The sequence below is a fragment of the Corvus moneduloides genome, chromosome 2 (assembly GCF_009650955.1).
Source record: "Corvus moneduloides isolate bCorMon1 chromosome 2, bCorMon1.pri, whole genome shotgun sequence".
Taxonomy (NCBI): Eukaryota; Metazoa; Chordata; class Aves; order Passeriformes; family Corvidae; genus Corvus; species Corvus moneduloides.
This window is the reverse complement of record NC_045477.1, coordinates 2,700,928-2,714,443: the sequence shown is the minus strand read 5'-3', so window position 1 is coordinate 2,714,443 and position 13,516 is coordinate 2,700,928. Positions and strand designations below refer to the sequence as shown.

Genomic DNA, 13,516 nt, shown 5'->3' with positions numbered 1-13,516 from the left:
AGAGTCTCCAGTACGTAACAGTCAAGTACATCTCACTCCACAAATCTTCATAATTACTAGAGGAAGGAAAAAATGACACATTTTCTTTTTTCCCCCCAGCTAGAAACCTTCTCAAATTACTGCAGGACATGACTGTTATCCAAAACCAGTAAGTGTTTCTAAATTGTTTGCAAAGAGAATATGCAACACTGTTTATTCTTTGGTTTGTTTTTAAATCAACCTTTGGACACAGACAGATTCTCAAGTAATGGAAACAGTCTATAGAAAGTCAACAAACACATCAGGAAACACCACAAAACAAGGTGAAATGCCCCAAAGCAGATTTACAGTCTGCAAGGAAAACCAAAAGTCTTAACTGTATCAAAACATTTCACCTCTAAGATTTCAAGAGAATTTCTAAAGTCCTCACTCCCAGCAACTTTTTTCAGAGTCCTGCACATGATCTCACAAAATCAGCTGAATCCCACAGCAAGGTTATGAATGCATAACCTTGTGTTCACATGTGTTTGGGAATCTGATAGATTTGACCAAACTGATCCAGGATAAAACTCCTTCCCTGCTTTCAAACATCCAATCTAACAAGCAGATTAATGTAGAAGGCAGGAGCTCAGCAAGGAATCTGATGTGCCTAAGAAAAATAACTTAGAGGAGCACAGAATCATGGAATCACTAAGGTTGGAGGAAACCTCCAACATCATCCAGTCCAACCTGTGACCAAACACCATTGTGTCAACCAAAGCATGGCACTGACATGTCCAGTTGTTTCTGGAACACTGCCAGGACTCCACCACCTCCCTGGGCAGCCCTCTTTCAGGGAAAAAACTCTTCCTGATGGCCAACCTGAACCTTCCCTGGCACAGCCTGGGGCTGTGTCCTCTTGTTCTGTTGCAGTTCTCTGGGAGAAGAGGCCACTCCACACCTTGTCACAGCCTCCTTTCAGGCACTTGTAGAGCAGAGAGAAGGTCCCCCCTGAGCTTTTTTTTTTCCTCCAAACCATACAAAAGCAAGAAAACACCTGTAGGTTGAATGACCACTTCAACCTCATGGATTTGCAATCTGGGGATGCACATCTGGGGATCTGATACCAAGGGGCAAGCAGGAGGTGATAGCTTGGCTGTCCTGACTGCAAAACAGACAAGGAAGCTTCCCAGCAGATGGATAACTAACAAGCTATAAGATAATTCCAAATTATAAGAGAATTTGGGATAGAGGACATACTAAGTTTTAAGACAGTCATTTAGACACACTGGCTCTGGAAAGTAATTATTGCGCAGAAAAAACCAACGTATTCCATTCCAAAGAAGCCTTTAATCCATGTTTAAATAAGCTCTTTACTAAACAGGCTTGTGCCTGAACACCTGCTTTTACCAGAGGATTTGGCAGTGCATTGTGTATTTTTCAACTAAACACTAGTATTTAACTTTTGGGGGGAAGCAGGGCCTACTTGGTCAGGAAAGAGATTAAAAATTAAAAGGTTAGGTTGCTATCACACTGCAGATGTGGATCAGAGGTAAAACTTGAAATCCAGTTGGGTGAAAACTCCTGCGAGCTGTATTATTGTCATCACATTTCAGATTTGCTGTGGATTAGAACAGATCAGTAGCATGGCTGCAGTGTGAGGGCAAACATGGATTAACTTTTACCCAGCCCAAAAAGCTCTGCCACCCTCTTCCTCCAACCCCCTGAGGGATCCATCACCTGATACCCTCCTCTCCCCTGTTGTAAGCAGCTAAAGAAAGCAGAGAGCAGGAGGACTCTGAGTTCCCCTGTGCTGCACACACACCTCCTCCCTGGCCACAGCAGCTGCTTGCCCATGAATATGGCATGAAGCAGCTGTTCCCAAAGGATGAGGATGATAAACTGCACCTCTGAGTCATCCCTGCAAAGAGAAACCATGGATGTGGACATGGCCGCTGACAAGCACTTTATTTCATGTCCCTCTGCTAAGAACTCTGCAGAGCAGGGCTAAATCCACTGGACACAAGGCTTTTCAAACTCAAAAAACCCCGAATCCACTGAGTTTAGAACAAGGTGCAGTCTTTGGGCTTTCAATTTCACAGAATAACAGAACTGACAGGGTTGGAAGGGACCTCTGGAGATCTTCCAGTCCAACCGCCCCATGTAATTTCCATAATTTCTCAGAAACTGCTAGGTACATATTCATCAGAGCCCTTGAAAATTCAGTGACACAAAGAAACATCAAGGAAACATTCTTAAAATGCTGTCCAGACAAAATTCAGAGAGAGAATTCTGAGAGGAAGGCTCTTAAGAAAACAATAAACCTTTCTAGTCTGCAGCTTCATTTAGACAGGGCTCACTGAGACACAGGAGATGTGTCCCTGCTTACTGTACCTCACACTGGCTTTAAATCTCCCAGTGTAACACACTCGTTATTGCTGTTCTGATATTATTATTATTTGCAGACCAGTTCTGTGTGAGATCTACCTTATACCCAAACGTGGACTCGAAGCAGCCACCATATTTTTTTCCCCTGAAACATGAATATCTTTAGCAGTTAGGCATAGAGCAAACTTGCATACGAGATTTACATCTTCCTTTAAAGACACCATTGACTCCTGTCTGAACTAAAATCAGTATTCTTTCTTTTCTCAGGAGAGCCACTTAGTTTTGGGGCTTTTTTGAGAATACTAATTGCAGCATTTAGGTTTCAGTGAAACAATATTTTATTTACTATGGTGATTTTTTCTCTCTATTCTCTTTCCTCTAGCTCTTTTTCTTATTCTGACCCTCCTGAAAAAATGCTTTTAGCTTTCTTCCACCATCTGCTGTGGTTGGTGTGGGCAGAGAAGAGACACCGAAGCTGATTCCCCTTTTACTGTTAATTTCACTGCCAGTTCATCCACTCACATGGTGTGAGAAACAGGACTGTCATTGCTTATTAAATGCCACACACACGTAAAAATTTCATATCCATCCTCTGTATATTCATACGAGCTCTGGACACAGTCAAAAAAGTCAGAGACATTATACACTGCATAAAAGTAGCAGCTGAAGGCATGATCCATTAATTAATGAAGCAGAAGGTTCATTAGCTGTGGTTACCTGAGATTTCTAACCAGCTACTTCTTCAGCTGATCTCAGTCTTGGTTCCTACCCAGGCTCCTCCTCCCCAGGATAACTCCAGTCTCACAGCTGCAACAGTGATCTCATACTCGTGTTTAATACACTTTGACTCCACTTCAAGTCACAGTCCCTCAGCCCTGTTTTAGTTTTCCACATTATTCTTTTGGGAGCAAAACCTGAAAATTCCTAGAACAGATTTGAAGAGTAGCTTCTTAAAATAAACTGCCCATAGCTGTCATCTCAGTATTAGGATCACATTACCAAAATCAGGAAAAAAAATCCTGTTCGACCTTCAGAGTTCAAGTTGTTCTGGCATCTAAAGAGGCACATTACAGCAGCTGGAGGTGCTCCTGTTAAATCTGAATTACATATTATTGAATAATTCACTTGTATATCTTTTAATAATAATAATAATAATTACATTATGCTGTTCATTAGCAAAACAGAGGAGGAATTTTTACTCACTGGATTCTACAGCACCCTACTATTAATGTGGCATTAAAAAAATGCTACAGAAGACATTTATAAATGAACAATTCTATAGGTACATACCTTAATCTTAAAATTACCTCTTACAGAGATAAAGGGGCTGGTCAGGTTAGGTCAAACTCTGCATAAATGACCTCTGTATAGGGTTGCAGAACATCAAAGAACATGTTTCATATTTGACTTTAAAATTTTTGCCACACTTTAGGTCTTTTCTAAGCTCAGGTGGGTAACAGATGACCATTTCAATATATTTGACTGCTTTACTATAATCACCTCAGAGATTTTCTTTTTCTTGGAGAAGGAAAGAATTTTTTTCTTCTTTAAACAACGGGTTTTTGTCCCATCCTCATTATGGGGGGGGAGATGGGGGAATGGGACACACCAAAAAAAAGTATTTCTAGAGGCAAGTGCACTGCTGGTGGAAGGTTTTGGTCACTTGTTTAGTGGCACTTTTTAAAGGTAAGAGCTGGGCACTCTAAGTAATTTATTCTGTTACTCTCCTTCCCTTAAAAATCTCCGCCAGATCAAAAGGAGTCTATGTTTTGGGGTTTTTTTTACCTAGAACTAATTATTGTGACAAGTGATTCCCCTCCTCCAAATTGGGGGACAGATGAATTCTGCATAAGATTTTGAACTCCTGATGACCACCTTATTCCTATTGACCACTACTGTTTAGGATGAGCACCGGGAATTACTAATTTCATGATATTTCATGCTATTTCACATGCTCAATTTACTAAAATTTAAGTATGTGAATAAAGGCAGCATCACTTAAGTGAATTACTTTGCTAAAAGCATCTGAATTAAAGTGTGGGACACATCCTCTAACAATAAATGTTAAATAGCTTGAAAATCTTGAAGCAAACATTCTATGAAACTTTGATACGTGTTTAGAGCACAAAGACTGGTCTGCACAGGGCTATGAACGTGTATTTTTAAAGCCCACCACCCTTTTCTGCCAATTAATCATCATTGTTAATAAAAAGTATTATATAAAAATAACTAGGAAAAGGTACTTGTAGGTCAGTTAAGTTATGATTCAAAAAAGCACACAGATTGGAAACACCAATGGCAAGTAAAATGCCTTACTTTGAGCATAGTGTTGAAGAGAACTGTCCTGTATCACTTCTGCAGCTATTCAGGTCTGGCACAGTGTCAACTTTTACCATATGGCTTTCTCTTCCCTTGCTGAAAGTGAATCTTCCTGTCAAAGAGCAGCTGTTCTAAATTATCACATCAAATTTTAACCTTACAGTAGACAACCACTGAACCCACAGAGCCATGACAGTGAAATAGTTCACCTCCTTGACCTGTGAAGGATTTGTCATTGTTTAGGTCTGTCCCTGCCTCAGAACAACACCTCCACTAATTGCCACGGTACCTGATGCAGGTACTTAAAGCTGAAGCTACCAACAAATTCTTTGAACTTTGCATCTTCTCTCCCTAAACGGCTGTGTGAAGTGCAAGTTATTATTTTCCTGGCGTGCTGTAAAGAATAAAACTGCAACTTCAAACTCAGGGAGGATGAAGCACTACAAATGAACTGAATGTTATTCCGTTTGTCATCCAAGAAACAGCAAATGCTGATACTTCTCCCACAGCCTGAGTGTTTCAATAAAGTCTGCTATCAATTGCTGGTTATTTAGACGTCTGCCAACAGCATGTTTTCACAACATCTTGCGCTTCACGCTGAGGAGCAGCAGACTCAGAGAAGATTCTCGTCGTCTCGTACTCATCTTTCAAGATGGTCCTTACTCTGAGAGTATTTTCAGAGTTGTGTGTTATCAAAACTCACAGCTCTTGCTGCAATTGCTCTCTATTTAAAGCCTAGTGCCAGCTGTCAGTGGCAATGCAAACCCCTGTTAGCCTTTATAAGTCCCACTCTGGAACTAATAGGGGATTGTCAAACGGCTCTTTACACTCTGCCAGTGTCAGAGGAACCGATGGGCAACATTCCCTGAATTCCCACTGACAATGCAATCCTCCTGCAGCTCCAAGGTTGAAAAATCACTCAAGGCACGGCGAGACAAACGTGCCGAGGATGATACTCGTTATTTAGTTTTTAATCTTTTGAAAGCCTCCTAAGAAGGGAACCCATTAAAGTGAAAAGGTTAAGGAAATGCCAGCGAGATCCCTTAGGATTCTCGGTGACAGACATCCAGAAGATTCCTGCAGGAAAACCCTGCACACAAATTCAGGGGTATTGAACACGTGAGTGTCAAAGAACTAAGGCAAGAACTTCTGCATTAAGAAGAGCAAGCAAATGTGTCACAAACTTGTTAAATTGTAGAGAGTCTGGGTTCCAGGCAGTGGGGTGTGGTGTGGAGGGGTTTTTTTGTAGGGTTTAGACCGGGCTGGTCATTTTGTTGCTTGAAAAGCAGGTAAGGAAGACAAGGAAGGAATTGTCAACACACCCACAAAGTAGCAGAACAAACACTTATAAAGTGGCAACACATCTGGATTAAACAAACATACAGCTATACTAAGTTGCATTTTGTGAGTCATTAACACTTTGGCAAATATTTCCATTTTTTCTGAGTGAACCTTTTCATTTCCCAAGTGGTTTTAAATACAAAAATTTAATTCTAAATTATCTAGTCCTGCCATATATTGGCACTGCAGCACTGAACAACTTGGAGAGATGTATTGCTAAGTTTACTAAGAACACTTAACAGTAATGTTACATTTAAGCTCCTAATCACTGAACATGAAAAACTTTATAGTAATATTTATAATAATGTTTTTAAATACTTCTATCACTATCTCCACGAAATTTAGTAAAGAGTTGTTTCAAGAAACTGAAAAGGGCTGAACAAACACTTTTCTTATATGAGAACGTGCATAGTATTATATCAAAAAAATCTCTTTTCCAATAATTTCAGAATGATTTTTTTTTCTTCAGGATTTGTGACAGATGTGGACAAAAACCATAAAATTGTGTCCAATAAATTTTGCCTTAAAAACTTGCATTTTTATATCTACTGCTTATGATGAACAAACTGGAGAATATTTCCCAAATTTGTGACAGTCAGAAAATATTACATAAAAAGTTGGCTGGGATCTTTAGGAAGTATTGAGTGCAACATAATTCTTCTCCCATAAAAAGCATCCAGACATGTTCTACATAACTTTCATAAGAGTTAAATAAATTCTAAGCAGGAAGGTAAATCCTTCCCTGTTGTGCTCTGTTTATGTACTTACAGAATATAAAGTGGATGAAAACAATGAATATTTTACAAATAAAGTGATTCATAATTTATAGCTGCTGTCATTTTAGTTTACCAGCTTGAAAGATTACGAGTCCTTTTAAAAAGCATCTCTCCTGCCTTTTAAAATCAAAACAACACAAACCAAAGGAGTAAAAAACACCCCTCAGACCTCTGCTTGAAAAAATTTGAATCCCCAGCTTTTTTCAGATTTCATGTAAAAGGAAACTTTCTTGATAGCTGCATTATTATATTGTATGATCTCCATATGATCACTGCCTACATTTTATTAAATATAATTGCTCCTGTGCAGAGTCTAAGAGTTAAGGCCACACATTTTTGCAGGGTAAGTAACACATCCAAGCCACTCAATTAATTCCAAGGGAAACTTTGCAGTTGCAAAAAGCATTTGTGCCTTCTTTCTGTTTTCACTTGCCCAAAATTAAGTAGTTCCTCACAGTATCTTTTTTCCCTTTACATGTAAAGTCATATTTTTTTCCTACTGATTTGGGAAAGTAAAAATTAGATTTACTTATGCAGAGACAAAATAGTTATTTAAAGCTTAGAGAAAAAAAAAAGAAGTCTGGAGAAATGCTCTGCTTCCTTGGTATTAATGGTGTTTTATATTTTTTTACCTCAAGTGAAGCAGTCATTCCACTCAAAGAATTAAGCAATGTATGTGATGGTTCAGATTTAGCAGCCACAGATGGCATTCCTTTCATATCTCCAGAAACTCAGAGAGAGAAATATGATTTAGGACATACTCACTGCACAACTTGAAGCACTGAAAAATTTAGTGTTAGGGAAAGTTTTGTGAAGTAGTTTTTGCGATAACCAGGCACAGTGGGTGAACTTAACCTCTCCCTCCTTTACCCCTCACTCCCTTTTCTCCCATTCAATGCACCTGATTAATAGCCAAAAGTTAAATACATAAGGAAGGACTGTTGGGTTCTGTAGGGTATGCCCAACCAGTGCCCTGGAGGAACGTCTGCTGAGATAAGGAGATTGAGCAATCCCCCAGCAGAACTCCCCCGGGAAGGCAGCTACTCTTCAGTTACGGCAAGAAGACGACAAACCCAGAACCCTCTGGGAGACCCTGTGCAGATCCTTTGTAGCCCACTGGCCTTTACCCTCTGACACCCACCCCCTGTATGCCTATAAAGCCAGCCCCCTGCCCCTGCGAGGGCAGAGAGATGCCCGTCCCTGGCTCCCCTTTGCCGGACCAATAAAGCTGCCTCGTGTGGAACAGCTACACGGGCCTCTCGTCTCTCTCTGGTCTGGCCTGGAGGCTGCCCTGCAGAGCTGAGCTGGAATCACGAGCTGACAATCACTAAAGAGCTGACAGCCTCTGCACAGACCCTCCTGCCAGCAGCTGAGGGAACACACCGGGACTCGGGAAGGCGATTCCTTTTGGGACCATCTCTCCGGACCGGCCACCTCTTCCTCGGTCAGAGCTACTGACCCCTCACCAGCTGTAATAGGGTTCCACTCTCTTTTTCCTTCTGGCTTTGTTATAGAAAATGTATCAGTCACTCATCATTAAGACTTACAACTTTATTACAAAGTAGTACAGAGGAAGTTTACAGTTCAGACTTACTCAATTCCAGCAACAAAAATTTAGAACTACACCTTGAAACAATACCATGCATAAAGTGTTATTCTGTGCTTTTTGGGTCATTCTGTTCAGGCCTACCTATTTAAATTTTTCATTTGATAACCAGAGCCAGAAAATTTGGTTTTGGTCTAAAAGGTCACCTGTTGGAAGCATTCAAAAGAGCATTCAAGCTCACTCATAGTCCCACATGGATAAACAATTGCCCACTGCATGCTTGCTAATTAAGGATATTGCAATGAAAAACAACCTTCTCCATGTCCAATTGGTCTTTCTGAAGTGCATGAAATAAAGCAACAACAGATAGACACATTCAGGACGGAAAAGATTTTTTAGTCCAGACCTGCCAGTGCAGGACTCCCTTTATCATCTGGTTACTGCAATGTTTTTAAGAACAACTCCTGAAATGAGGCTTCCATTATTTCCCTGAGGAGCCTTCTAGATCATTAGAGAACTACAGATAGTTCTTCTACCACTTAGCCTACATTTTCCCATTTATTTTGATACCAATACACCAACTAACCAACCTTCAGCCAGTGAGATCTATCTCTTCTACTGTGTTCAAAACAAAACTGAGTCAAGCTTTTCCATGTACAGATCCCTCACTGGGCAGGTGATGTGAATGCTTTCTTTCAATCTCTGGGCTGTTCCAAACTCTAAGCCACTTTCTAAATTCCTCCTGCACTCGAAACTTAAATAGTGCACACAAGACTCATTGCCCTTTTCATAAAAATCACATTGTTTACTTTGAAGAGGCAGTCAAAAAGGATGAGGTACAGAGCAGTTAGTCTGTCCTCTAAAAAAGAAGGCACTAGTAGAGAGGAAAAGTTCAGAACAAATGTATTTATTAGAGATGAGATATTAGACATGAAAGGGATCTTGAAACTTGTTAATATGGAAGCTGAAAAGAGAGAAGTTATTCCCTCACTATACAAGGACATGGAAAAACTTATCCCAGTGACTCTAAAAGAGAAGGCTTAAACACAACAAGGAATTATGTTTTTCACACAACGCAAGACATGGCATCCATTGCCATAAAACCTTAAAGAGACTTAAGGCCATTAGTCACTGTCAGAGAAACAATATTAAGACAGACAAACCTTTGACCTGATCTACTCTGCCTGTTTGATGGGGAACAAATTGAAAAGATGATATTTTTCCTTGTTGACTGAGAAGCAGGATGGAGATTATTAGAAAGCATTAAGCTTAGTGTGTAGTTCCAGACAGCTGGCTTTTTTTCCCCCTAATTAAAACACACTAATTCTAAGAGAGAAGATGCCAGAAAGATGTAGCTTGGTCAAAGTGGCAGGAAAATATAATTTATAAAAGACTTTGTGAGGAAGAAGTCCTGTTCAACCATGAAATACTAGAATAAGATTAAATAGGATCCCTGTGGTACTCACAAAGCTGTAATAACAAACAGCTTACAGTGTATGACATATACCATTTTAATTAACTAATATATGTATTAATTAAGGGAGAAAACAGGTATGAAAGGGTGGCTTTTCCAGCTTGCTCCCTGACACATCTTACTTTACTTCAGACAAACCTAATCCCTCCAAACACTGAGCAGGAGCACAAGCCTTTGCTAGAGGAGGAATTAAATCTTAAGCTGTTAACCAAAGTGTATCACAAATACCAGAATTCCTCAAAGTGAGGTCTACAAATCATTTTTGGGAAATCATTTCTCCACAAACACACAAAAAAGAGGACAAGGATGGTCACAGTGAAGTTCTTTCACTGACTGACAGGTAGGGATGTTGCTGCTCTACATGTAAAATCAGTCAACAGGATCCAGAACAGGACAATATTCCATCCAGCAAGAACCCATCAGCTGAGCTGGCTTTTCACAGCTTACATAAAAATGTGTTATAAAAAGATACACCAATAACAAAAAATGGTCTGAGTTTATATTGACTTTTCCTGGTTACGCAGAGAAAAGAAAGCAGTCAAGGAAATTGATGAAATTTGTGTTATTTGGGAGGCCAAGTTTTCCACGTACAAAGAAAAGCTGTTCTGAATGAAGTTTATATAGGCTGACCTTATACCATTAAGGTCCTCCATTTTAATCCTCAGCGATGATCTCCGGTTCATGCAAGAGGACACTGTTTGTGAAAACATCATTATGGAAACAAACAAAATCAGAAACAGTCTGAAAGCAGGATCAAGTAGTGACGGACACTAAGCTCTTAAATGTTTTCATCTACTAGGAAGACAATTACCTCTGTTACTAATTGCTCCTTAGACTTCAACTCAAACTTATTTTTCCTTAGTTATGCCTTCATTCCAGCCCATGCTTATAACATCATTTTGGTGTTACATTGCTACAATCCCCATTCTACTGCCCTTTTGGTGACAAAACAAAAAACAAAAACCCAAACAAACACAAAAATCCCTAAACACCCTAAAAGATGGAGCAAGAAAAGGAGAGAAAAAAAAGAAAAGGAAAGATGCAGGAGCAGCCTTGAGGCTGAGGTGAAAACTGAACCGGTTTTCTGAGTTTTCCAACTCCTGCTGCATCACCAATGCTGACAAACAGGAGGTTTTGAGTTCCTGCTTCCAGAGAGCCACTTCAATCACACTGAAAGAATCTGATCAATATGACTTCCAAGAAAAGTCAGTAGAACATTCTATGTTAAATCTGAATAAACCAGAAGGACCTGTCACTATTGTTAACAGCTTCATCATATATAACCCCCTTGATCAACAGTGAGCAAGGAAGCAAAAAAAAAAAAAAAAAAGGAAAAAAGAAAAGGTATGGGAGAAAAAAAAACCCAACAAAAACCAGAAAAATATTTTCATTCTATGGTCTGATTTTCTCTGTAGAACTCAGTAGGAGCTACCTTGCCTGCCCCAAGCATCTGAGAACTCATTTTAAATAAAAGTTTAGTTTAATTTATTTAGCTTTCCTTTTGCTCAGTTGTAGTGACGCTTTCTGGAGTGCTTGTCTCTTTGTGCTCACGTGTAACTGAAACTCTAAACCAACAGCTTTCAACCATTTACAGGACCAGAGGCTCTGTGGCAAGCAAGAACATAGGCAGTGGATAAAAGAGTATTGCTCCTGTTTTAGCATTTTTAAGTGTAGCTGTAGGAGGCCCTGGCTAAAGCATTTCTGAACAATAAAATATCCTCCCCTGAATTCAGCTCTTAACAGAAGAGTTTAATTGGGTTTTTTTCTTAATATCAGTACCTAACCTCAAAAAAGCATCCTCAGACCTGGCTACTCAATTTTTTCAAGGGTAAAAAACTATTTTAAATCTACTTAAAAGAAAATCAAAGCAAGAACACTCTTACCCCCTTCCCCACACATCTCCGTGGCATTTTCTGAGAAAAATTCATGCTATTTAGGATTATACTTTTCACAACAACCTGGCTACGGTTTGATGGGCTCTAAGTATCTCCCCAGGACTTGTTTGACACAAGTATTATTGCAGGACTGATAAAAAGGAGTAGGCACTGTCCCAACAAGGTTCAGAATACTTTAAATTTCTGTTCTATGCATACACACCGCCTGCAGTAAACATCTCAGCTATTCTTCTTCCATCCACGGGATTTCCAGATACTACTGTCTAACTTTTACTTACATATTTAATGGAAGACCCTTTGCCCACAGCCAGCACCCTTCAAGGCACTCTGTGATAATCAGCACAAAACTTCAAATGTAACTTTATAAAAAGCATAAAAATGTTAGCTGCTATCACCTTGGTTGATATGAAAATTAGTAAATACAATATGCAGTTCTCTAAGATTTAAAAGACCATTTCTGTAAAAAACCCAAATCCCTGTACTGTTGTTCTTGGGAGCATTCACATAACCACAGTTTGCAGAAATCAAAACTTTGGAGGAAATTGAGTTAAATACATGAGTATTTATGAATAAAGTTCAACTATCAATTTTTCAAATGCACCTGCATTTAGTAATTATGCTACAGGAACATTACTACTTTTTTTTTTCCAGCCAATCCCAATTAACCAACACAGCTCAGTGGCAAAAGTCATACATCAAGCCACAAAGTTTAAAAGAAAAAGAGACACCCAAAAAAAAAATCATTTTTTTGACACAAGCATTTAAGAAAACTATTGTAGACTGGAAGAAAGTCCAAAAGTGGTAAGAGAGCCTAGATTTGCTATAGAACATGTTACTAAAAATCAATTGTTGACTCTTACCAAGTATTTTTAGCAAATTACGTTATTTACACAGCTTTAACAAACCCCATTTCCATGGTGATTTTAACACCTAATTGATTTCTCTCCAGAACCTGGAGCAAATGAGCACAACTCAACACAGAGGGCAGGGAAACACGGGGAAGCCCCTGCTCAGAGCAGAGCTACACACATGGAGGGCATCGTTACCTTGGCACGCAAAGCCTCTCTCTTCATAGCCAGCGTTGCACAAGCACTTCCCTATGGGCACGAGCCACTCTCCCTCCGTGCTGCAGTACATCTTGGGGGGCTCCTCCTCCTTGGAATGGTTGACACAGGAGCCCCGCACCTCCACCAGCGACTGGGAGTCCATGGGCACCGTGTCCGGGAACATGGCGAGGTTCTTGACGGTGAAAGGGCACTTCTTGAAGTACACCCGCACCGACACTAAGGCAACGCACGCGCCCACGTCCTGGAAAGCCAAGTAAAAGCCTTTCCTGCTGATGGGCCCCACCTCACGGATTTCTGTGTTCAGCTTGAGAATTCGGTCGCCGAGGTCCATCTGCGTGAAGCTCTCGTCGGCCGCGATGGTGTCGATCTTTGTAAACTGGTGCTCCTTGAACTTGACCGAGTGGTCATCATCAGACTCCATGTAATACAGGTTGAAGGTCTCCTTGCAAGTGCCCAGGACCAGGGGGATGCTGTTGCAGTCCCTCAGGGTGAACTTGAGCTCCACATAGATCTTCTGAGCCGAGTTGCGCGGGATCCAGTTTGTCCGCAGCCAATTGTTCTGGCTGTGATCCATGACATTACACACTTGGTAAGTTCTGATTGGAGTGTAATGCTCGTCAACACCACTAATCTCCTCCCACTGGATTAAAAAATAAAAAAGAAGAAAAGGAAATGTTTTAAGATTCATGATTATACCAATAAAAATCACATTTCGAGCAAAAGCCGTGAAAAAGCAAGAATAACTTTGCTTG

The 13,516-nt window shown here is 40.1% G+C and overlaps 1 protein-coding gene across 6 annotated transcripts in view; it reads right to left on the bottom strand.

Moving 5' to 3' along the window:
- EPHA3 (EPH receptor A3) overlaps nucleotides 1-13,516 on the bottom strand; it is a 186,785-nt gene that overhangs the window by 114,320 nt on the left and 58,949 nt on the right. For all 6 annotated transcript variants that reach the window (XM_032095521.1, XM_032095530.1, XM_032095483.1 and 3 more), the window contains exon 3: nucleotides 12,744-13,404. In XM_032095521.1, the coding sequence (XP_031951412.1) occupies nucleotides 12,744-13,404 (661 nt within the window). The remainder of the gene's footprint in view (nucleotides 1-12,743; nucleotides 13,405-13,516) is intronic.